Source organism: Castanea sativa, chromosome 6, assembly GCF_040712315.1.
Source record: "Castanea sativa cultivar Marrone di Chiusa Pesio chromosome 6, ASM4071231v1".
In the NCBI taxonomy this organism is placed as follows: Eukaryota; Viridiplantae; Streptophyta; class Magnoliopsida; order Fagales; family Fagaceae; genus Castanea; species Castanea sativa.
The window spans coordinates 26,142,067-26,168,238 of record NC_134018.1 but is presented as its reverse complement, the minus strand read 5'-3'; the positions used below and the strand labels follow the sequence as shown (position 1 = coordinate 26,168,238).

General features: G+C 38.8%; 1 protein-coding gene across 1 annotated transcript; it reads right to left on the bottom strand.

Annotated features, from left to right (window-relative positions):
• Positions 1-846: 846 nt before the first annotated feature.
• LOC142640345 (alpha-1,2-mannosyltransferase ALG9) lies at positions 847-13,958 on the bottom strand. The gene is made up of 10 exons (XM_075814402.1): positions 13,547-13,958; positions 12,732-12,819; positions 12,289-12,448; positions 11,902-12,119; positions 11,290-11,585; positions 9,865-9,979; positions 9,638-9,776; positions 1,602-1,798; positions 1,416-1,505; positions 847-1,348 (listed from the first exon to the last, which is right to left on the bottom strand). The coding sequence occupies exons 1-10, from the start codon at positions 13,834-13,836 to the stop codon at positions 1,217-1,219; spliced, it is 1,725 nt and encodes a 574-aa protein (XP_075670517.1). The 5' UTR covers positions 13,837-13,958; the 3' UTR covers positions 847-1,216.
• Positions 13,959-26,172: the final 12,214 nt, after the last annotated feature.

The window sequence follows — 26,172 nt, the reverse complement described above, 5'->3', positions numbered from 1 at the left end:
TGATCTGTCATGGGTTTGTGCTTTGTGGTGGTTGTATTGAATTTGGACCGGCATTGCTTCGATCTTTCTCTCTACTCTATCTCTGTGGGTTTGTGTTTTGTGGTGTTTTGTAATGTGGGTTTGGTAGATCGGCGTTGCTGGTGGTTTGATCCAGTGTTTTTCTAGTGGCTGAGTGTCTAATTCAATAGGTTTTATATGAATTTTATGAGCACCACCGCCGGCAAGCTGGCCGGCAAAGCAGAGAGGAGATGAGAGATGTCGGAGAGAGAGAAAGAAAGAAAAAGAGAAAATATTATTTTAATAAAAAAAAAGAGGGAAGTTGAATAAAATATCTTTTTTTTTTTTTAAGCTCTCAGCTACAGTGCACGTGTATTTATACATGTGCACTATAGCTGAGAATTAAAAAAAATAGCTATACCTGCACTACTACAAGGTGATTTTTTGTGTTTTGGTAGAGCTAGAATAGCTATATAGCTATTTAGCTCTACTGCTGCAAATACTCTTATTTATTTTACCTACACACATGCTGCAGCAATAGATCTATTTTAGTTTTTAACATAATAAAATAATATAAACATCATAATAAAATAATATATCTACTATATACAACCATCACAACCACACATACAACCGAACTGGAAATATATATATTTTTTTAGCTCTAAGCTACAGTGCACATCCATAGATAAATGTGCACTGTAGCAATGAAGCTAAAAAAATTGCTTTACCTCCACTGATGTATGGTTATTTTTATGTTTTGGTAGAGCTAAAATAGCTATATAGCTTTTTAGCTCCACTACTACAAATGCTCTAATTAGGGTATCATAAATCAAAGAGAATGATAGGTTTTAAAGGTAGAATAATGATCCCTACATTTGAAATAGATCCATTTTATGGTTCAAGTAGTACAAATTTAAATGCGTATTAAATGTCACGTTATTTAAAAATTTTAAATGACATGGCAAAATACACTGAGCAAAACGGAAAGAATTACATACGCATAATAACGTCTGGAACATACAATAAATATATAAATGGACCAGTCAACTCAATCCAGTGCAGAATCAGGTAAAACCTTTTAAGTATGAATAGTTAGCAATCTCATTAGCAAAATTGGGTCAAATGTAATTCCGGATTTTCTTCCTCAGTGGGTAAGGTATCAACGTTACCACAAACCGCTAAGGGTATGGTCAACCACACTTCAAGACCGCCCAAATCATCTTGGTATTCTTCTAAGCAGTTTATACATGCCAAATACGTTCTTCTCCTGCCACAGGTATGGGATAAAGAATGACCGAAACATGGCAGGTGAGAGCTCCCTGTCCAGGTAAGGCAGTGCTGCCACGGCCTGAAGAAGATACATAAAATTTAGTATAATCTTGCAAGGAAAAGTGAAGAGAAGAAGATTGATTTACCTCCCATGTTGACAAGTCACTTCCACGAGTATTGTAAGGTCGATTAAGCTGCAGCTCAACCAGAAAAGTACATGCCTCAAGATCCCGGAGCTGTAGGATCAAATGGTGGGTCATTAATGATATAATGGAAAGGGAAAACAGAGCAAGTTTTGGCATATCAAACAATTTCTAGGGCAGTTTAATTACATATTGCTCATCCGATGCCTTGTTCTTGTTATTAAAATATGGTGGTGCTGCCGCAGTCCCTCCCAGGGTAGAATTGAATGGGAATGGCAGAAGACCTTGGAACCCATCATCAATCCATCTGACTTCTCCCACATAATCAGGAACAAAAAATGATGATGGAAAACGGTGCCATTCACTTCCGACGCATAATACAGAACCTGCAGCATATAGGATCGAAAACATAAAAGATTTTGATGAGGAAAGATTTTTTTTTTTTTTTTTATTTAGGCTAATTTAATTTTGGAAAAAATTGTATTTTTATTAGTCAATTAGGTTTATTAGTATTTTATTTAATGTATAATTTTGGAAAAATTTGTATTTTTATTCAATTTCCCAAAGTCAATGGTATTTTTGTAATTATTGGGATTTCCTGAGTCATTTAAAATTAAGTTTCCTTAGTCAATTAGAATTAGAAAGATGTTATGTCTACAACATTTTTACAATATTTTTACAACAAATCACAGGTAGTTAATTGTTATTGGTTCAAATTTAAATCTAACATTAAGATTACTTTTTTGCCCTAACAATAGCAACTAATAACAACCTGCCACTTAAGATTTATTGTAAAAATGTTATGAAAATATTGTGGACATCATTCTCTTAGAATTAAGGTTTCCTATGTCAATTAGAATTACGTAGTCCTAGTAGTCTATAGAAGCATAGTATTGTACTTCTATGATGAGGGAATTTTTTTTATGATGAATATGGTCTACATGGTTCAAAACTATTGAGACAGCATTTAGATATGGCTCTTCTCAAACTTTTCTGTTTCACTCCAACATAACCCACTTAGGAGTTTTTCATAATATAATATTTTTATTCATTTATTTTTATATTTGAATTAACCAATAAAAATATCCTTGAAATCTCAAATAAAAAGAATAGAAAAATCATACTTTCATATAAAATCTTAATTGAATTGTACGTAATGATCAATAAATATTGTTAAATTCTCTATCTAAATGTCTCAAAATCCTAGCAACAATCTAATTTATTCTATAGAGATTTGAACTAGATTTTTTTTCTTCTTTTATGTGGTAATATGACAATTGGGGGTGGGAGGATTTGATCCCTAAATTTCTATGTTAGAGAACACCAGAGGTGCTAATCAATTGAGCTACAAGGGTCTTGCCATGAACTAAAATAAGATCTCTCTTGATATTGTTCCAATTATCTCCAGCCAACCCCAGGTGCTAACTCCTAGAGGATCTCTCTTGCTTGGTGTTGACTCCAAAAGGGCCTAAGTGCTGACTCTAGGTTGCCTATCTTTATTTGTTCGTTCTTTAATTTTCATGTTGCATCGTTTGGTTTTGTCCTGCATCATATTCAAATGGCTATATCACCTTTAACCTTTAACCTTTAACCTTTCGAATACCAAATAGATGATGTCCTTGGAATTGATGTGGTATTTAAAATTGAGTTGTCTTCCCTATTCTCATGGCATTTTATCAAACTTTAGTTTCCACTGACAATAATGTGTCAGAAAAGTTGCTAAAGTGACACCAAAACTTGATGTAGGACAAATTAGGGATTTGTCTACGTTTAGTTGTGCTCGGTTTAGGGTTAGGAAAGAAGAAGAATTAGAAAGAAGTTAGGGCTGTTTAGAAGTTGTGTGAACAGTAACCTTTGAAAGAAAGAGAGGAATAGTCAGAAATCCTGTTTTAGTTTACATCTCCTAGGATCATTATGGGTGGATTTAGAAGTTTTTTTTTTATTGAATCTAAGCTGTTTCAGTTGGTGGTTGAGGAAGGAGGGAATTTTTTCTCCCTCAAGATTTTTGAACGGGGAAAATACTACATGCAATAGGTTTTTATGGGTAAGAGTACAACACTTTGGGTAATGCGGAATTTGGAACACACTGTGATTAGGGTTAATCCTAAGCAGTTTTTCATGTTCAGGGAAGGTTATACTGCTTACACTTTGCAACGGGGGTCCAACTCATTTGGGCAGTACTTATCAGTGACAGAGCTTAAGATAGGTGGGCTGTGGCGAACTATCATTATCCCTACCGGAAAGTTACAAGGATGGAGAACTTTTGGGATTGAATTAAGAAGAATATTGGAACCTTCCCAATATGCGTTGGGTGGATTGAATTTTGTACCATACAAGTCTAAGCAAATCCCAAAATATTGTGCTGCCAGGTCCTATGTAGAAGCTGCCAAAGCTCCAGTGCAGGCAAGGTCGAAGCCTGTTCAGCAGCCCTTCATCAAAGAAAAGGTTAAGGGTGGTATCGTAAAGAATATTTTGGAGCTTCTGAGTGACAATTCTCACACACAGGTAATAGTTGTTGAAACTTAGGCCAGAAGTTTTCCCCAGTCAGCCGTGGGTGGTGGTGAGGGTGGAGAAGGTGGTATTAATGGTAAGAATAAATTTGAGGAGAAAATCCCGGAAGGAAATAATCACAATATTCCTTTGAAGTTCATTTCGAATTCAAATATTGTTGAGTTTGGAAAGTTGCGTGATAGTATGAAGTCACATTGGTTAGGGAGAGGGCTGATTGTGGATGTGAATGAGTTTGGAAAGAGGCGGGTATCTTGGGATGGTATTAAGGGTGATAAGCAAGTTGGCAAATGGGTAGCAAGTAATAATGCCCAGAATACAATAGTGGGACTAGGCCCATCCAAGCAGAAAGTCCAAGCTCTGTTGGGTAGTGAAAAACAAACTTTGGGCCTGGATCTGTCAAGCCCACATACCTTTGAGGCTGGCAAGAGTTCTTTTAGTGGACCTACTACTCTGGAGCCTTCTTACCAGAACTTTTTCTCCATTCTGAGTTCAGGTAGGAGTGAACCCACTGCCCCAAAGGAACTTGAGAGCTCCTTGGTCTCGCCTATGACATTGGTGTAGCTTGCGATGTCGCAGAAGGTGACCTTGGCCACGATCTCTTCCTTAGCAGTGACGGAAGTGGCAGGTGAAGGTGGTCAGCGCAGCCTGACTCGACCCACTCAGCCACCCATTGTGCTAACAGGACTAACCGTGGTGGCCCAAGCCTTCCACAACCCGATATCGGCGATCAGTGCTCCAAATGGGTCGATGTTAGTGCCGGTGGTGTCCTCGGCCACGATGTAAACCATTACGGTATCGGAAGCGATGTGTGTCGATGGTTTTAATGGTCAAAGAAGCCAAACTCAGTTCTTCACCATGCCAGTCAAGCCAGTGGGGGTGGCCCAAGCATCCAGTGAACCGGTAATGACCTTTACTGACCCGATAGTGTCAGCGCTAGTGCCTTTAACTTCTCAAGTGGCAACGAAAGACGAGGATGAGGATTTTGTGGGTTCGGAAGGATCGGCCATTACTAATACTGATTCTAATTTTGAGGGACCTCATCTACCTGGCCCCACTATTAGGGAATTGGTTGGAGATTTGGATAAGTCTTAGGATAACTCCAAAGACTAGAGGCTACAATTGCGTGATGGACGGCAATTAGTGCTTCCATTATCACTGTATCAATCTCCAGATTGTATGTCGGTCTGCTCAAGCATGGAGGGAGAGTGTGTGCCAGGTAATGCTTCTATTACTAATGAAGGGCAGAGGGTTAGTTGGGCAGATGAGGGTGATGGGCTAATAGAGTCTTCGTCTGTGGTTCTTGGGTCAGAGAATGAGAAGTGGGAATTTGATGAAGGGTTGAGGTCTTGTGAGAGAGGTGATGAGCCATTAGTTGTGGTACCTTTGGCCATTTAAGGTCCTTTGGAGTTGGTGTCTAGTCATGTGAAGGAGATTGGGTGTAAGGAGAGTGTTGATAATTGTCAGCTATCACAATGGGTCACCAATAAGATTAAGGCTTTTAAGAAATCTGTGGGCACTTCGTTGGAAGGTTTTGAGGAGAAAATTACTGGATTGTTATTAGTTATAGAGGCCAGAAAAAAAAATATAAGCAGAAACTTGTGGTGGGTGACCAGACAAAGTTGGTCAAGTCTGGCCAGAAAGGTCAGCGGGAGTTGAAAAATTTGTTGTCATCCTTGAATGTTGAGTATGGCCCAAATAAAGCAAGGTGTGCAAGTATTGAGCAAGCTGTTGTGCCTTATCAATGAGCTTAAAGATTATTTATTGGAACGTTAAGGGTTGAATGAGCAGGATAAAAGGCTCAGGGTTAAAAATTTGATTAGGAAATGGGGGCTAGATGTGGTTTGTCTTCAAGAAACCAAAATGGGGCTGATTAATAGAGCGGTGGTTCGTAGCTTGTGGGGTGGCCAACATGTTGACTGGTCTTACTTAGGTTCTTGTGGAACTTATGGAGGGGTGTTAGTGATGTGGGACACTTGGGTAGTGAATAAAATGGAGGAAGCAGTGGGGAGATTTTTGGTTTCTTGTAAGTTTACAAGTGTCAGATCAATTTTTTTGGGCATTTACTGGTGTTTATGGTCCTAATTTACACCAAGACAGGAGGTTTTTGGGAGGAACTATGTGGTTTGAACAGCTGGTGGAGTGTTCCCTGGTGTGTGGGTGGTGATTTTAATGTGGTTAGGTTCCCTTCCTAACGATTGGGGTCTAATTCTTTCACTTCTGCTACGTGGGAGTTTTTCAATTTTATTTCGGAACAGGGTCTCATTGATCTGCCATTACAGGGGGGAACTTTTACTTGGTCAAATTCTCGAGAAGTTGCTTCGAAGGCTAGACTGGACAGATTCTTGTTTTCTGCAGATTAAGAGGATAAGTGTCCAACAGTTTCTCAAAGACGGTTGTCCAGGTTGTGCTCGGATCATTTTCCAATTGTCCTTGAGGGTGGATCTTTTCAGAGAGGGAGTAGGCCATTTAGATTTGAGAATATGTGGCTTAAGGATGAGGGTTTTGTGGATAGGGTTCAGTCTTGGTGGGAATCCTATCAATTTCAAGGTGCACCGAGTTTTGTTCTAGGCAATAAATTAAAACTTTTAAAAAATTATTTGAAAAGATGGAATGTGGAGGTGTTTGGTCATATTGAAGATCGGATTAAAAAATTGTGGAAGGACCTGAGTGTTCTAGAGAGTGTTCTAGAGAATATTGAGGATAGTTGGGGTCTATCAGCGGCAGAAACGGTAGAAGTGGGAAGAATTTGTGATGAGTTAGAAAAAGCTACTATGTTGGAAGAAATATGTTGGAGGCAAAAATCCAGAGTTCTCTGTATTAGGGAAGGAGACAAGAATACTAAAATTTTCCACCGTATAGCTAACTCTCACAGGAGGCCAGGAGGGTTAATTCTATTGATAGGCTTATGGTGGATGGGGAGTTGTCTTCGGACCCGGCAGCTATAACAGATTGTATCTCTCAATTCTATAGGCAGCTTTATTTTGAGGGTGTGGCTCATAGACCTGTATTAAATGATGTGGACTTTTCTAGTATCTCGGTGGAAGATGCAAGTTGGCTAGACAGGCCTTTTGAGGAGGAAGAGGTGTTTGGGGGTGATCAATGATTTTAATGGTGATAAGGCGTTTGACCCGGATGGCTTTTCCATGGCATTCTTCCAGTCTTGCTGGTGTGTTTTGAAAACAGAAATTATGGTTGTATTCCACAATTTTCATACTCAGGCGGTATTTGAGAAGAGTCTTAATGATTCGTTCCTTGCCCTTATTTCCAAGAAAGTGGATGCTGTGAAGGTCAAGGACTTTCAACCTATAAGCTTAGTTGGTGGGATTTATAAGATTATTTCTAAGGTGCTGGCTAATCGGCTTCGTAGGGTGACGCATGGGCTTATTTCGGATTCACAAAATGCCTTTGTGAAGGCCAGACAAATTTTGGACTCCGTCTTGATTGCTTCTGAATGTATTAATAGTAGATTGAAGTCAAAAATTCCAGGTGTGTTGTGTAAATTGGATGTGGAGAAAGTGTATGATTATGTGAGTTGGGATTTTTTAATGTATATGCTTCAGCGCCATGGTTTCTCAAAGAAATGGAAAAAATGGATAAGATATTGCATTTCAACTGTAAAGTTTTCCATTCTGATCAATGGTAGTCCATCTGATTTCTTTGGAAGTTCTAGGGGGCTTTGGCAAGGAGACCCATTATCTCCATTGTTGTTTGATATTGTGATGGAGGCATTAAGTTGTATGTTGGATGTGGCTGCCTCCGCTGGGCAATTCTCAGGCTTTTCTGTGGGTAGTGCGGTTGATCCATCAGTAATGGTATCTCACCTTTTATTTGCCGATGACACTCTGATTTTTTGTGATGCGGAACCTTCTCAAATTGCTAATTTGAGGGCGATTCTTGCTAGATTTGAGGAGGTGTCAAGGCTTCGTATTAATTTGGGGAAATCTGAGTTGGTACTTGTTGGTGTGGTGCACAATTTGGAGGCATTGGTGGGTCTGTTGGGGGTGTGAGCAGTCTTCTCTGCCCTTGAAATATTTGGGCATTCTATTAGGTGCTAAGTTTAAGGATTTATCTGTTTAGGAATCCTATCCTAGAGAGAATGGAGAGGAGATTAGCAGGTTGGAAGAGACTATATTTATCTAAAGGGGGTAAGGTGACACTCATTAAAAGCTCACTCTCGTCTTTACCTACATACTTCCTTTCCCTTCTCCCTTTACCAGGTAAGGTGGCAAAGCGTATGGAAAAATTACAGAGAGATTTTATGTGGAATGGGATTGGTGGTGAACCTAAAATTCATTTAGTTAAATGAGCCAAGGTCTGTAAGCCTTGCAGGTTGGGGGGTTGGGTATAAGACATTTGGGAAGCTTTAATTCTACCTTGCTAGGAAAATGGTTGTGGAGGTATGGCATGAAGACTAACACTTTATGGAGGAGAGTTATAGAGGCAAAATATGAGAATATTTGGGGTGGTTGGTGTACAAAAAAATGTGACAAGTCCTTATGGGGTCAGCTTATGGAGATACATTAGAAGTGGCTGGTTGAACTTCTCCAAACTCCTTGTATATGATGTGGGGGATGGTATTAGAGTGAAATTTTGGAAGCATGTGTGGTGTGGGGATTGTACTTTCCAAGAGGCTTATCCGGAGCTTTATTGTCTTAGTAGGTCAAAGGATTCCTCGATGGCTGAAGTTATGGGTTAATCTGCTGGGAGGTTTCACTGGAATGTGCAATTTTGTCGTCCACCACAAGATTAGGAAGAAGAAGCCTTTGATCAGTTTATGGGGTTAGTCTATTCTTCAAAAGTGCGGGAGTTTGGTCCAGATAAGGTTTGTTGGAAGCCTGCAAGGAATAGAGGTTTTGAGGTTAGAGGATATTATAACTCCTACCCTCCTACTCTTGTTTCCTTCCTATGGAGAATGATATGGCAATCAAAGGTTCCTCCAAGGGTAGCTTTCTTTTCTTGGTCTGCTTCCTTAGGTAAGATCTTAACAACAGACAACCTTCGTAAAAGACGTGTGCTAGTGCTTGACTGGTGCTATATGTGTAAGAGATGTGGGGAGTCGGTGGATCATCTTCTACTTCATTGCCCCATAGCTTGGGAGTTGTGGTCTTTGGTTTTCTGCTTGTTTGGTATTCAATGGGTTATGCCTCATACTGTTCTCGAGCTGTTTGAGGCTTGGCGAGGAAAGTTTGCGCGACATCGTCACATCGATGTTTAGAGATTAGTGCCTCATTGCTTGATATGGTGCATTTGGCGTGGAATGAATGTTAGAAGCTTTGAGGGTTGTGAACGTTCTTTACTAGAGATTAAGTCTTTTTTCTTGCACACTCTCTTTGAATGGAGTGTAGTCTTTTCTCATTTTTCTTTTTCTTCTTTTCCTATTTTTCTTGATCGTTGTATTTTTGTTTCCTAATTTGTGCACCCATAGTACATCCCCAATGTACTCGGTTTGGCACTTTTTTTATTATTAATAGTATTCTTACGTTACTTGTATAAAAAAAATAAAAAAAAAAGGATATGTAAGTGTGTGTGCACACACGCGCATGTGAATCGGGGGTTGGGGGGGTTGGCATTGTTTCCATGACTCGATAGACAAAATTACCCTAAACCTCACTTCTTTTAATGAATTAAAGGGGGTTGTTTAGTGAATTCCTTGATTATCTCATCACCAAAAGGAAATAGTATCATATACATATAGGCAAGATATTGGCTGTTACCCGTTCCGGCATCGTAATGATGCTCTAAAAGCTTGTAAACCTCCAGAGGAGCAGAGTAACCATGAATCAATGAAAAAGTACGAGCATGGGAGGTACACAATATGAGGCTAAGAACCACAGGTCGAAGTAATTTGGCAATCTGCATATATATACAACAAGAAATTGACCATGGGTGAGGACTCATTATCATATACTGAGAAATGCATGGGAACATAGAATACACTTACGGTAACAATCAGGGAACTATCAGTGGGATTATATTTATCTCGGAAAAGATCAGGAAAGCTGTCGATGACAGCTGAAGCAGCAACGCAAATGAGTGGGTATACTGGATAAAGGAACCTACAAATGCAGTTAGAAAACAATTATCATCAATAATATTTCCCCTGCACTCTTTTAATATAATACTGGACGTTAAATGGATCTTGATTTTCTTCTGATTACAGAACTTAGGAGACCTGAGCAAGAGGTTTGAAATTCAAAATTAATTATCAGAAACAAAGTATATGATTCATAAATGCACAAATAAAAACCTTTACAGATACCTGTAACATTATTAAAGGAACAGCCCATAAAAACCAGATAAGAGTACCCTTTTGCAGCATTTCCAGTAATTTAATTTATAACATTACATGAAATAGGTTCATGCCATATACACAAGCAGGTCCATACTTATCCAAAGATTGTCCATTCAGGTTCCGGAGATAAATTAAGATCGTTGGATTAACTTCCCAAGTAAATTAAGATATTCATTTTCCTAGTTCTTGACCTACATATTATAAAATAAATAAAATAAAAAAACTCTTATGCAAACCATTTATGCAATTGGTTATGATATATGAAGAAGGGTCAACATAAAATGTATTATCAAGTGCCATAAGTTAGAGGGTGATGCTTACAATAATTCAAAGAAGTAGAACATCAGAAAATATAATTTTTTATATTTGAAAAAAATCAAAATCAGGGAAGAAAAACTATTGAAATGGACTTGTGTCTCATATATGGACTCCCACTCAATTTTGAGTGGTAGACTTATCCAAACTACCTGACACTTCTATTCATAGATGCTACCTTTACACTAAGTCACCACCTCATGCAGAAAGTCATAAGGCAGAGTTAAAAAAATACAGAGAAAGAAGATAAAAAACAGAAAGAAAAGATACTAATTACAACGGAGTGACCTAAGGAACATAGGTAGAGAATCACTAGAGATGAGTCCCCAAGCCCTTGACCAATAGGGATACAAGAATCTTGACTGACACAAGCATGACCATCTGTAGATGTGGTTTTACAAATGTGTATTATACATGTTTTCCCCTTCCCCCTCCCAAAAAAGAAGGGCATGGACCACTAACTAGTACATATGAAAACCTTAATCCACCAACACAAGATGGTGCTTTCTTTCAAAAAAAATGGAACAGTTGAACCACAGTCAAGCTTGCTAATTGACAACCATAGAAAATTTTCAAGTACATAATAAATTATTGTTAATGTTAGTGGTTTTGGATAGCAAATGATAAAATTATAATTTTAGCATTGAAATGAAAAAAATGTCAAGACACACAAATGTGCATGGGGTGGGGGGGATAGAAGGTATCATCCAAATCCACATCAATTTCTTCTTCTTTTTTCATAAAGTAAAATTATCAAACCTTTCTTCTTTGTGTGGCTGCAAAGACATAAATCCCAGCCAAATATACACTGGTGAGACCACAATCAGCAGGTCTGGGACATACTTTTTCCTTGCAATTGGCAAAATTCCCAAGAACAGCAAAGCGAGAATGAAACAGAAGTTAAAATTATTAAATCCATTCCTCAGATAATATAATGGCCCTTCAGTCCCATACAAATAACTTTCACCGCCTCCTGCAACATTATATAGCAACAGATTCAACATAGATGATGTCCATCGTCCGTAGTAGTAGTAGTCAACCAGTAAAGAGACTGCCTGCAAGAATTCCAAATATCTAACATTGTAATGTGCATGCCAAAAGTTAATACGAGATTTAATAACTCTATCAGCGCCAATTGCTAAGGTACAGGCATGTAAATGATAGATCCATGAGACTGCCTGCAAGAATTCCAAATATCTAACATTGTAATGTGTGTGCCAACAGTTACTTAATATGAGATTTTTTTTTTTTTGATAAGTTACTTAACACGAGATTTAATAACTCTATCAGTGCCAATTGCTAAGGTACAAGAATATAAATAATATATCCATTAAAGTAATATCTAATGATCAAAATTAATGATTAACTTACAAGAAGAGAAAGGGAGGTGACAGCCCCAGCTACAAATGCTTGTTTAAACCTTCTAGCCAAAGAGTAGAATGTGACTGGTAGGAAAGCCAGGATTGAGAATGGCCAGCCAAGGATTACACCAATAGCTGCAACTGCAACTGCCATTGCAGGTTTCTCTAGAAGAAATAACCCCGATGAAAGAGAGATGGCATACATAGCGAATGAACTTGGCAAGAAACCTAGCAAACAATGTCAAGACAATGAAATATAAAAATAAAGTATAATGGAGCAACTGAAACTCCAAATCATTAATACTTGACCAAATACAAAAATGTAATGCATCACTAAAGACACAAGACAAAAGCAAAATATGAGAAACAATGGAGACTAATAGAAAGGTCCACCCACTTGTGCTAGCGAAAAAGCAGCCACTGGTTAAGCATAACATTGCAAGTGTGTAACAAGCAAGACGTTTTCCATACTTCCTGGAAAGGGCTACTACCAGAACAGTTTCTGTGATAACAGAGAGGAGACCTAGAAAGAGTCTTACAGCATAGAATACTCTCACCTGCCATGGGAAAGATATTGGTTCAAGAATATGTAAAAAATAAAATCTAAAATGCACTTTTTGCCCCTGAAATATGGTCCAAGTTTGATTTCTGTCTCAAATTTTAAAAATTTTCAATTTTGCCCATGAAAAATTTCAAATAAAAAAAAATCACACTTAGACCATATTTCAGGGACAAAAAGTATATTTCAACCTACTAATAAATAAAAATTGGGGTTATAAAGTATCACGTATCAATAAAATAGCAAAAGAATAGCAATCCAAGGGTATAGAGAAATCATACTCTTTCGTCGCCAAACAACCAGGAAGCTGGTCGGCCAACTAATTCATGGAATAGAATATATAAGTATGATCGCAGTGCAAACTGGGAACTGCAGGAAGTGTATATGTTATAACGATACTCAATGTCTTAAATGAAAGTCATGTTAAACCAAGAAATATTTCAAAATAATTCAAGAAAGCTGGAGAAACAATAGTCTAACTATTCATCTTTTGATATGTAGGATTTGAAACTAAGATCTGTGCCAATCCACCGCACCTTCGCGCTACTTTTTTTTTTTGAAAGAAAAGATATATTTTATTGCAAAGAGACTAGTGGTTGCAAAGAATTATAAAAGAACAAAATTATATAGGGAGATACAGGGACTCTATGAATTCCATAATGGAGGTGTTATTAGTGAAGCCCCATGCACGAGACCAATCAAACAAAGAACCAGTAAACATAGGCAACAATTGAGTCCCTGTACTTTCCAATTCCTCAAACCTAAGACAGTTTGTTCCAGCTAAATTGTCCACATCAAACATAAAGTCCAACGAATTAACTGTGGTGGATCATAAAACATGCAACTACCTTACTCCTGTCCTGATAACCCAATTTCTAAACAACAACCTAATATATAACTTCAGAAGAAAAAAACAGGGAAGCATGAAATGCAAAAGGTATGATGAATCAAACTTGATAAAAAACTAAAGTTATGGTGGGTAGGGGTTTGCAAAAGAAAGCAAGCAAGATTAAGCAGGAAATAAATGGAGTCGGAGGAGGGGGTTATTGATTTTTCAAATAAGATTGAGTTGGAGGGAGGTAGAAGAAGAGCAGACCTGTACTCCCAGGTTTGGAAGCCAGATTTGTAGAGAAGAAAATGGAGAGGCTCCCAGTAATTGAAGACCTCGTCGCAGTCGTGAATGATATTAGATGTGGCGCTCATGTAGCGTAGCGTTCCTAGAACAAACAAAGGCAACAACCACCTCAATCCCTCTTCTCCTCGCGTATTACCACCACTAGAAGAAGGCTTGTCGTGCTTCGTGTACCACTCTCCTCCTCCTCCTGATTCCGATGTTGCAGAATCTGACGCTGCTCCTGCCCGCCTCTGCCTCGTCGATACCGACATCTTCACTCTCTCTCTCTCTCTCTCTCTCTCTCCCTCTCCCTCACTCTCCTTAAATGATGCTCTCCTTCCCCTCCAAGCAAACCTATTTTTTTAGTGCAGAAGAGACTCTCCTCTTTCCTCTTTCTTTTTCGTTTTTTTTTTTCAATTTATTATTTTTCTTCTTTCTTTTTCTTTTTCTTTTTCTTTTTATTTTTAAATATTTTTATTGCTTTACTTGTATCTTTTATATCTACAGTGGCCTCTTTGCACGCGGTCAGGCACCAGCTTAAAGGCTCTTTTATTTCTTTTTTAAGTAAAAGTTAATAATTTGTATTTATTAAAATTTAGAAATTTTTTTTTCAAATAAATAATAATGATAAACTTTAGAGATAAGCAGTAACTATAATTTCTTTTTTGAAAGTAAAGGAAAAAAAATCCTAAATTTTAGGAATTCTTTTTTTGAATTCAAAATGAAATTTATTATTTGACATTTATGACCCTATTTCTAAATGAAGTTACCCTTCATTAATGAGGGTATGTTTGGGATTACAATATTTTTCAATCACAAAAAAAACCTAGAAGGTGTGATGAAAAATTATTTGAGATTAATATATTTTTCAATCAGAAAAATACATAAGGGTTACGAGCGTGCTCAGAGGCTAGTAACTACTTAATGATAATGGGAAGATTTAAATTTTTTGGGTAGAAGTTTGAAGTTGTTTGTGTGACTAAAATGTGGGTGTACGGCTGGTTTTTTTTTTTCAATAACGGTAAATGTGTTTTTTGTTTTGTTTTTTTTTTTTTTTTTTCTTGTTTATCAATACAGCAGATGTGTTTTGATAAAGAGAAGTATGTTTGTTTTAATTTTAATTTTTTTCTAAATAGATAAAGCAATTTGAAAATCTTCAGAAGAGTAGTCCTATTTTTTAGGCAACTTTTTAATGAGAGTTAAAGATATATCTACTTATTAAAAAAGAATGTGTATATATCCATTTAGTTTAGTTTTTTTAATAACTATTAAGTTTTTTTTTTTATATTTAGATTTGTTTTTGGATAGATGTGGGGTATATAACTTATTTTTCTATTTAAAAAAAAAAAACAATAAACGTATAGTTGCTTTGAAGAAGTGGGTTAGTGGAAGAGTGTTCCTATTTTGTAGGCAATGTTTTAGTGCAAATTAGACATGTATTTTTACCAGACTATCTTTTAGTTTTGTCTCTACTTAAACCTAGGGGAGTACGGGTATTCTGGAACCAAAAAAAAAAAAATCTGGTCCAATTAGAAGAAGCCGTTTAAATAATAGTATAGATATAGATATTAAGTGGATTTAGAAAATTAGTTATGACTTCTTAAAATGTCAAAAATACCCATAATCTAATTAGATAATCTTTATTCTTAAGAAATAAAAAATGGGATTAAAATTGTAATTCAACAAAATTCAAAAACCAAAAAAAAAACTACCAGAGAAACTTTTTTCCTAAAAATTAGTACCAAACTTTGTATTTAAATACTCTATATCTTATACACATTTGATACAATTTTTTTTTTCCCTAAAAACTAGCACACACTAAAACCAACATTTTACTCCATTTCAAATTCTAAATTTTAATTTCTTAAAAATTTGTGACCTCACTAACAATAGATAAATTCAAATTGAAAAATTACATTAAACTTAAAATAAAAAATAAAAAAAGAGCCTCATTGCACGTGCAGATATATATTAAGAGAATTCAAAAAATTATGATTTTAAAAAATGTCAAAAATACCCCTAATTTGATTAAAGTAATTCAAAAAAAAAAAACTACCCGAGAAACTTTCCTAAAACTTAGCACACTCAATCTAAACATATCTCATGTACAAATTAGTTGCGATCCTAACCCTACTCAATTACCACTATATCCATAATTGAGTTTTTGGGACGAACAATGATCATGTGACAAGTTTTTATTTTTTATTTTTCATTCCTAATGTGCATGCCATCACTTTATACACCACTCTTCAAAACTAACAATATCATGTAAAATCTAAGGTCCATTAATTTGCCACTGAATTTTTCCTTTAAAACTTTATATTCTCTCACTTTTGAAATATAAGTATATTTTAGTTTATTTTCAATATATATATAAAAAAAAAAAAAGACGATGCCAAACAAACACTTAATTATGCACATCAATAAAACATTGAAAATAAACCAAATATATACATGTTACATAATTAATTTGTTGAGTAGGTGGCTTGTTGGTCAAGGGTATTTGACCGAATCCTAGTTAAACTAGGAAAGTGAGGGGCTGTTTGGATTTGTTGTTTCTATAACTCATAACTCTGTTTCCATCACTCATAACTCAAAATATGTGGGTCCCATGAAAAAAACTCTGTTTGGATTTGTTTCTAATTTTTGTTTCCATCACTCAATTTTTTGATTTTTGAGTGATGAGTTATGGAAACTAAAAACACATTTTAGGTGTTTTCAAGTTATGGAAACAAAGTTATGATGGCATTTTGGTAATTAAACACTCATACATGGGACCCACTAGTCTTGTTAAGTCAGCTTTCCCTTCTCTCTCCCACCGATCACTCTCTCTTTTCTTTTTTCTTTTCTTTTTCTTCTCCACTTTTATTTCTTTCTCTCTTCTTCTTTATCTATTCTTCTTTTTGTTCTTCTTCAAAGTAAAAAGCTCATACTCACCGACCACTCACACATTGTTCTTTCTGTTCTTTCTTTTTTATTCTTCTCCCACCGGTTACTCACACGTTGACCTATGCCAACCCATCTCTCTTTGTCCTTCACCATTCCCATGCCGAAAAGCTCATACTCATTGATATATTGACGATAAAAGTCAAGAGATCATCGGCGTCAATCTTCGATCACACCCCAAAAAGCTCCACCACGCACTCGTTCTCCTTATCGCTGCTATCGTACTCATTCTTCGATCTGGCCGAAGCGCCGAAATCGGCATCCACAGCAACGGCGGATCTCCGTTGGAAACGATTGGAAACAATTCGATCTGGAAGCTCGTTCTTCGATCTGGAAGCTCTGTTGTCGACGCTGGGAACAGCTATGTTGGAAACGATTCTATTTAGGTCTTGTTATTTCTAGACATTTTTTTTTATTTGATTTGGTGGTGTATGGAGTTTTTGTGAATGGAGTTTAGGAAACTATGAATGGAGTTTTTGTGACTATGGTGTATAGAGTCTTTGGTTAAACTGTGAATGGAGTTTTTGTGTTAAACTGTGACTGTGGTGATGGCAAAATGAAATGAGCAGTGAAGAAAATGGTGGGAAATGAGGGTGAGGCGGGTAGGCTAACAGCGGTCTCTGACCAATTGCTCAGGTATGGGTCCCACAAAAAGTAAAAAAAAATTGAGTGATGAAAAGTTGAAAATATGTTCCAAATGGGTGGGTTTAGGAAATTGGGGTATTTTAAGTGATGAGTGACGAAAATTGAGTGAGGAGTGATGAGTGATAAAAAAAAAAAAAAACAAACAAACAGCCCCTGATTTTGCCGTGTATAACAAAGTTTAGAAAACCAAGTACTACTTGGTTTAGGAGTCGTAATAGTAGCCGACTTTAGCACATTGTATATATGTATGTTACCATGCAACAATAGTTGAATTGGATGAGTAAGAAAGTTTAGTACTACAAGACTAGTGTAGGGGTTTGATTCTTATGAGAGTATATGTGTGTTATTATTATAATCTCCTTATTTTATAGTGGAACTTTCTGTCGCCACCGGTGGATGCCTATGTCTATTTTTCTTCTCTATTCTTAGGGATTCTTGTGAGAGTGCTTATGTGCTACTATTGTAATCTCCTTATTTTATAGTGGAACTTTCTTTGTCGCCATTGGTGGATGTCCGTGTCTATTTTTTTTCTCTCTTTCTTTAATCTTGTATTTTATAATGGAACTTTCTTTGTCGCCACCGGTGAATGTCCATGTCTATTTTTTTTCTCTCTTTCTTTAATCTTGTGTGAGTAGGTTTATTTTTTCACAACACTCGACTGGAAACATGTCATCCATGAAAAATATAATTCATGGAATTATCACTCAATGGTCATCCTCAACAAAGGTTAGAGGCCCTTAGGAGTTGGTACCAAATCCCAGACGATCTTAACCCTAGGTTAGCCGTCCATGGGGAGTGGTGATGCCAGCCCCGCTTTGGGATAGGTATTTATGAATCTTACCTTCTAAGGGAGCTTAGGTTACCTTTAAATGCCTTTGCTAGAGAATTACTTACTAGGCTAGGTTTAGGAGTTTGCCAGCTTAACCCTAATGCATGGAGACTCATCGTCTTTATGCAAGTTTTATGGAGGGAACCATTTGAAGGGAACCGTCCTCTCACTGTGGACGAGTTTCTCTACTGTTATAAACCCTCTGAAATCAGTCAATCCTTGGGCTTTTATCAATTTACAGCTAGGGGCAATGACGGTAGGTTGATTAAATCTTTGGTTTCGTCTGATAGAAATTGGAAGACAGAATTTTTCTTCGTCTCTAGTTTCTGGGCGGGGCACCCTATTGAGGTTGGTAGGGATACATTTGCCCCTTATACTGGAGAATTAGGGAACCTTCATCTTGAAGGTATGTTGTGTTTTTTCTTCGTTGTCTTCTTTACTTATTATATTTTATTTTATTTCTATGCAGTTGTCTAACCTTACTTTCTCCCTCCTTCTACAGCTGTCAGACGTCCTTCTTTAGATAGGTTTCACCGTGACCCCGTCCACAGAGCTCGCCTACATTCTGACAGGAATTTTCACTCATTGATGACCCTTCAACGTTACATACGTGGGGACTTGGCCCTGAGCCCTTTGCTGAAGCCCTTGCTCACGAGCTAACTGTTTGTAGACGTGAGTCTTCTTTTACTTTGAAAATTTCTTCTTCTTCTCTTTTTTTTTTTTTTATCGTTATTATTATTATTTAATATATTTTTTAGTTATTATTATTATTATTATTATTATTATTATTATTATTATTATTATTATTTTTTAGGAATGGCAACTATGAAAGAAAACAAGGGTAATGAGGTGGTTGATGAGACGACCAAACCTGAAGCTCACTCCCAGCCTCATCCTACTGCTGGAGACAAGAGAAAAACCTTGCCCAAGAATTTGGACTTGGGAAACTTAACCAGTCGTCGAGGGAAGAAGGCCAAGCACGGGTCGTCTAGGCCTGAGATTACTAAATCTGATCCTCCTTCCTCTCAGTCGTCCATCCCAGTTGTTGATGTCGGTCCGTCCGTCCCTGTTGATGTTACTCCATCCAAAACCCATGCTTCTACCTCATCCGAACCTTCCTAAAGGGTTCCTATGAACCTACTGGAAAATGAGGACTTAGCTTGGGAACAGTTTCAAAAGGCCGTAACTGGTGAGGACGTGGCTGCGTGCTACGATATGTCCTTGAGGGAGTTTGAGCATTCTAGTGTTCATGACCTTTTTAAGGTAAACACTCTTACCTCGTCTTGTTTTAACAAACATTATTTTCTATTATTATTGTCATCTTTCCCTCTTGAACCTTCTTAATCATTTACGCAGGCCATGTCGAAGTTTATAGCTACGTCCAGACAGGCCACGGAGATGGAAAAGACGAGGATCCTCCTTGAGAAAAGGATCCAAGAGATCAAGGGAGACTGCAAAACTTGGGCTGAGGTGGCAGCCAAGGCCAGAGACAAGGCTAAAGGGTTGCATAATTTGGTGGAGGAGTTGAAATCTGATGTCATTAAGAAGGAAACAAGTCTTGACCACCTCCAAAAGAAGAATGACGAGTTAAGTACCCTTCTTAAGAAGGCCAAAGAGGACACTGTGATGGAGTTCAAAGTGTCCAAGCAATTTACTGACTTGCTAGACACCAATTACGCAGCGGGATTTGAAGAGTTCAGAATGGACGCTATGGAAAACTTTCTTGGGGTTGACTTTAGCACTATTAAACTCAATATTGGTGCTGCTGCAAGCTCCCTCCTCCAGACAGGCTTAAAGGACGTTAATGTTGAGGACGATGCTACCACCCAGCCTGCTCAGGACGAGCCTAGAACCAGAGATGCTCCTTAGTAAAATTTATATTAGAGAAAAGTTATTTTCCCTTTTTTTTTTTTTTTATGAGGTCCATTGTTTAGGACCATTTGAAATTTATGTAAGTACATTTCCCTCATCTAGAATATTTAAGACAAGTTTCCAAACAGCTGCCTATTTAGGCTTCTACCTTATAAGGGTTTTTGGACGATTGTCGTCTACCCTCTAAGACTTTGATTGGTGAATGCTTGTTTCCAATATTTTTTTATCTATTATTGAACATATTATTTGTGTGGACGAGTTCATTTATGTTACTGGCTTTTAAGTGGTCTGCCCACTCGTAGGTGTTGGAGGGTCGTCCACGTGCTTTTCCTATGGACGACCTGCCTGCTTGTATATGGACGACTCATTCGCCATTTAAATTTTTGCAAGTATAACTCGTCTTGAGAGTGGCACTAATGGTTTTGCTAGTTCTTATCCTCGTCCAAGGGCTGGACGATTGGTATGTCTTTAGGCAAGGCGTTTCTAGTGTTCCACTCATCCAAAACATTGGAGCATCTTAGCTAGGCACTTGTCCATGGACCTCCAACGCTTACTGTATGCTTTTTCGCGTTCACTACTTGGGCATTACTCTTACAGTCCTTCTCATCCTTTTCTTTTGACGAGTGTAAGTTTTCTCGTCCGTTTGTTAGATGAGTATGCCTTAGCCTATTTTTCTTTGCTTTATCCTCATTTCGAGGAAAGCTTATGAACGTTACATCCCTGCATCTAAGGATTTTCATTCGTCTTAGGCTTTAGCCTTCTTGTGGATATTATTATGGAAATTAGATTCATGCATCAAATACATTAGAAACCCAAACCATACTTATAATATCGTCCACAAGTATGGCACATGCCTAGGGGCTAGTACCTTAGGAAATTAAAATACTTATACAAACCAAGTACATAACTTCGTCCTTCACAAGTTAGTCCATAGACGGCACAAAAGTTAGGAACTAATGCGTTTTTTATTATTTAAAATACATAATAATAGAAAACACTAGTAGACATGTGAACCACACAACTATAACTCCGTCCATGACGCTTGTCCATGGTAGTTCTCGTCCAAGCTCATCTTTTACTGGTTGTACTTCCTTAGATGCTCCACGTTCCAAGGATGTTCTAGTTTCCGTCCATCCAAAACTTTCAAGTAGTATGACCCCTGCCTCTTGTAGTTGATAACCCTATAGGGTCCTTCCCAATTGGGCCTTAATTTTCCATGAGCTGGGTTCCTGGTCGCCAAAAATACCCTTTTAAAGACGAGATTCCCAATGTTGAAACGCCTGGGTTTTACCATGGCATCATACTGCCTAGCCATGAGATTTTTGTATCTTGCTGTCATTTGCTCTGCATCCATTCTTACCTCATCAATGAGATCGAGGTCAAGACAAAGTTGTTCTTCATTTTCTTTCTCTTGGTACTTCATTACTCAATGATTAGCCATATGAACTTCCACAGGTATGACTGCTTCACTTTTGTAGGCTAGCTTGAAAGGGGTTTCTCCTGTTGGAGTCCTCACAGTCATCCTATAAGCCCAAAGGACACCTGGCAGCTCATCTGGCCATACCCCTTTGGCCCCCTCAAGCCGAGTCTTGATTATTTTTAGCAAGGATCGATTTGCTACTTCTGCTTGTCTGTTCGCTTGTGGGTGGGAAGGTGAGGAGTAATGATTCTTGATTCCAAATTGCTTACAAAAATCTCTGAAAAGTGTGTTGTCAAACTGTCATCCATTGTCAGATACTAGTACCCTAGGTACCCCAAACCTGCATAGAATATTCTTCAAAACGAAGTTTTTAACATTTTGCTGAGTAATTTATGCTAAAGGTTTGGCTTCCACGCACTTGGTAAAGTAGTCAATCCCTACTACCAAGAATTTCATCTGCCTGGTTTTTAATGGAAAAGGACCTAAAATATCCAGTCTCCATTACGCAAAGGGCCATGGGGCCATCATTGGGGTCTGGAATTCCGAGGGTTGTCTAGATACCTTGCTAAAGCCTTGACACTAGTCACATACCTTGACATAAGCCTTAGCATCTACTTGAATAGTTGGCCAATAGTAGCCTGCACGGACGACCTTGTGGACTAGCGATCTCGCTCCAGAGTGATTCCCACATGCTCCTTCATGGACTTCCCTCAATACATAGTTTGACTCGTCCGGGGCTAAGCATCTTAGGTAGGGCTGAGAGAAGCCTCGTTTGTATAGTACTTCATTTATGAGGACGTACTTCACAGCCTTGACCCTCAACTTCCTAACTTCGTCATTGTCTTCTGTAAGCCTTCCGTCCTTGAGATAGACTGTTATTGGACTCATCCAATTTCCTTTTCCTCCTATCTGCTATATCTCAGAAAGGTTTATGCTCGGCATGTATTGGATTTTGTCACATTCGTCCGTAGTTCCTCCTGCTAAAGCTGCTTTCGCCAAAGCATATGCTTCCATGTTTTCCTCCTTCGGTAGTTGAACAAAACTAGCTTCTTTAAATTTCTGGACGAGTCGCTTCACTTTGTTGAGATATTTCCTCATTTGCTCTTCCTTAGCTTCACATATCCCATTCACTTGGTTAATAACCAATTGAGAGTCACCTTTAACTACTACTGACTCTGTCCCTAAAGACTTAGCCAACTCCAGCCCTTTAAGAAGAGCTTCATACTCAGCTTCGTTGTTGGTGGTTTGGTATTGTAAATGGGCTGCATATTCCAACTTATCTCCTTCAGGGGACTTTAGTATGACTCCAATCCCTCCTGCGTACAGCGTGAACAATCTGTCTACATTGATAACCCACTTTTGAGCTCCTACCTCTTTGTCTAGCTCGTTTTGACTGGGGGTGAACTCCGCAATGAAATCTCCCAACACTTGTGCTTTTATCGCGCTCCTTGGCTAGTACTTGACATCAAACTCACTAAGCTCTACAGCCCATTGGATTAGTCGTCCTACGGCTTCCAACTTATTCATTGCCTTCTTTAGGGGATGATCGATCAGGACGTTGATAACATGAGCTTGAAAATAATGCCTCAGCTTCCTAGAAGCTGTGACCAAAGAAAAAGTTAGCTTCTCCATCATTGGATATCGTCCCTCCGCTCCTCTTAGCGCCCGACTCATATAATAAATCGGAATCTGAACCCGTACTTCTTCTCTAATCAATGCTGAGCTTACTGCGTGCGAGGACACCTCCAGATACAAGTACAATTCTTCCCCAGGTACGGACGGGCTCAGTAAAGGGGCTATGGAGAGGTAAGCCTTAAGGTCTTGGAAGGCCTTCTGACACTCGTCCGTCCACTCAAATGCCTTTCTGAGGACTTTAAAGAATGGTAAACATTTGTCAGTAGCTTTCGAAACAAACTTGTTAAGGGTGGCAACTCGTCCAGTGAGAGATTGGACTTCTTTGATTTTTTTTTGTGGCTCCATATTTAGTATCACCTGGATTTTGTCGGGATTCACCTCAATTCCTCAATGCGAAACCATGAACCCCAGAAACTTCCCTGATGAAACTCCAAAAGCACACTTGCTTGGGTTCAACTTCATGTTGTACCGCCTAAGTGTATCAAAGGTTTCTTGAAGGTCGTCTAGATGTTTCTCCTTGTCCAAACTCTTCACCAACATGTCATCCACATAAACCTCCACATTCTGCCCGATTTGTGGGCGAAACATATGGTTAACAAGTCTTTGGTAAGTCGCCCCTCGTTCTTTAAACCGAAAGGCATCACCTTATAACAAAATAACCCTTGGCTAGTAATGAAGGAGGTCTTCTCTTGATCTACCTCGTCCATCCTTATTTGGTTGTAGCCTGAAAAGGCGTCCATGAAACTCAACAGATTATGACTCGCCGTCGAATCCACCAACTAGTCAATGCGCGGCAATGGATAGCTATCCTTGGGGCAAGCTTTGTTTAGATCAGTGAAGTCCACACACATTCTCCACTTGCCATTGGCCTTCTTGACCATAACCACATTGGCCAACCAGTTTGGATAATACACTTCCTGAATAAATTTCGTCATGGTTAACTTCTAGACTTCTTCTTTGATGGCATTGTCTCGTTCAGGAGCAAAAACCCTCTTCTTTTAACGCACAGGCTTGGAGTGAGGATACATGTTTAGACGATGGGTAATGACACTTGGGTCAATACCCGGCATGTCCTCGTGACTCCATGCGAACACGTCAAGGCTTTTCTTCAAAAACTGGACCAAAGTTTGCTTTGTCCCCTTTTCCATACTCATCCCAATTCTAGTAAACTTCTCAGCGTCGTCCTCGTCCAACGGGACATCCGCTAGAACTTCAGTGGGCTCTGCAGTAGTCCTTCTTTCGTCTATGCTCATTGTCTGTACGTGCTCGTCCATAGCCAACATGGCTAAATAGCACTCTCTGGCGGCTAGTTGATCTCCTTATACTTGACCTACTCCATACTCAGTCGGGAATTTGATGGACAGATGGTAGGTAGAGGTTACCGCCTTCCAACTATTTAAAGTTCATCTTCCAATAATAGTATTGTACGATGATGAACAATAAAAAACAAGGAAGTTTATCTCTTTGGTTATTTGTTGCAGATAAGCTCCGACTACCACAGGTAATGTAATGGTGCCCACAAGTTGCACCTTCATTCCTCCAAATCCTACTAAGGGCGAATTCACTGGACGAAGCTGCTCTCGTCCTAGCCTCATTTGTTGGAAGGCGGGGTAATACAAAATATCTGCTAAGCTGCCGTTATCTACCAACACCTTTCTGGTCATATAGTCAGTAATGAGCAGGGTAATGACGATCGCGTCGTCATGTGGGTGATGAACTCTTTCAGCATCGTCGTCTGTGAATGTGATGGCTTACTTGTCAGCTTACCTCATCCTTGGAGATCATTCAGACAGCTGGACGTTTTGGACCACCTTCAAGTATGTCTTTCTTGACTTGGATGACTGAACTGTTGAGGTTCCCCCTATAATAACTCTTATTTCTCCAAGTGGGGGTCGTGATGACTCTTCCACCTTTGCCTTCAGCTTCTCGTCCTTGTGGTCTCGTCCAAGAAAATTCCTCAACTTTCCTTGTCGGATGAGATTCTCTATTTGCTGCTTCAAATCAAAACACTCGTCCGTGTCATGACTATGATCTCTATGGAAGCAACAATACTTATTCCTATTACGCTTGTTAGGATCTCCTTTCATTTTCTCTGGCCACTTCAAGGATGGATCGTCCTTGATCTGCATAAGCACTTGCTCGAGTGGCATATTCAAGGGAGTGTATTGCTGATTTCTCGCTGAAGAACTTGCCTTCTTGCTATCCTTGTCTTTTTTCTCTCCAACCCGAGCCTTCTTTAAACGAGGACCCTGCTCAGGATGACGCGGGAGATCTGCTTCTGTACGCTCTGCTCTCTTCCTTTTCTTGGCTATGATCGCGTCCTCCACATTCATAAAATTTTGGGCTGAATGGATGAGCTTGGCTATGGTTTGTGGCTCTTGCTCGTAAAGTTTATGAATCAATAAATCAGAGTTGACCCCATTATGGAAGGCGGCCAATAGCAACTTGTCGTCCATCTCGTCTATCGTCAAGGCTTCTTTGTTGAACTGGGTAATGAAGGACCACAAACTCTCATTTTTCCCTTATTCTATAGTTAGCAAACTAGAAGAGGAACGCTTGTGTCATTGTCCTCCAATAAAATTGTTGATGAACAACTTACTCAACTCTTCAAATGAGCCCACAGTGTTTGGGGGTATCTTGCTGAACCACACTCGTGCTGGTCTCTTGAGGGTGGTAGGGAATACCCTGCACATAATCTCGTCTGGAACCCCCTGAAGGTGCATAGTAGTCTTGAAGGTGGCGATATGATCACACGAGTCACGAGTTCCGTCATATGAATCCAAGGAAGGCATCTTGAACTTTGGGGGTAAGGGATGACTATTGATGGAAGCCGTGAAAGGGGAGTCTGTTCGGTGAACTAAGTCATCCACGGGGTTCACCTTTCTCATGTTCTCCCTCATTTTGTCCATGGCTTTTCTCATCTGGTCCATCTTCGTCTCCAAATGTGATACTCTCCTTGATGAAGTACCCCTTGACTGACTCTCTAGCTCAGCATTTTCTCCTCTACTTTCTTGACTCCAGGCTTGCCCTTCCGCGTGTCTTTCATGGTGCTGCCTCCTTAGATTAATCTCCCTATTCAACTCTTGGTTTTGACGGGTTAGTTTCGCCATGGCGGCAGCCATGGACTGTATGTGTTGAATGGAAGGCGGTTGCATGACAGGTACTGACTGACGATCACAGTGGGGATTACTAGAAGCATCTTTACTCTCCTGGTGGCCTGGGCTGGTAGCCCTTGATCTTGTCCAAACCATACAGCCTTTT

Bases quoted from the DNA above. Each gene is read 5' to 3' on its own strand.
- LOC142640345 (XM_075814402.1), bottom strand. From the start codon at position 13,836: ATGTCGGTATCGACGAGGCAGAGGCGGGCAGGAGCAGCGTCAGATTCT. The intron at 12,120-12,288 runs GTGGGTGGACCT...ATTGTTTGCTAG, and splicing joins CTGCTTTTTCGCTAGCACAA to GTTTCTTGCCAAGTTCATTC. The intron at 9,980-11,289 runs GTTTGATAATTT...CTGCATTTGTAG, and splicing joins CAGCCACACAAAGAAGAAAG to GTTCCTTTATCCAGTATACC.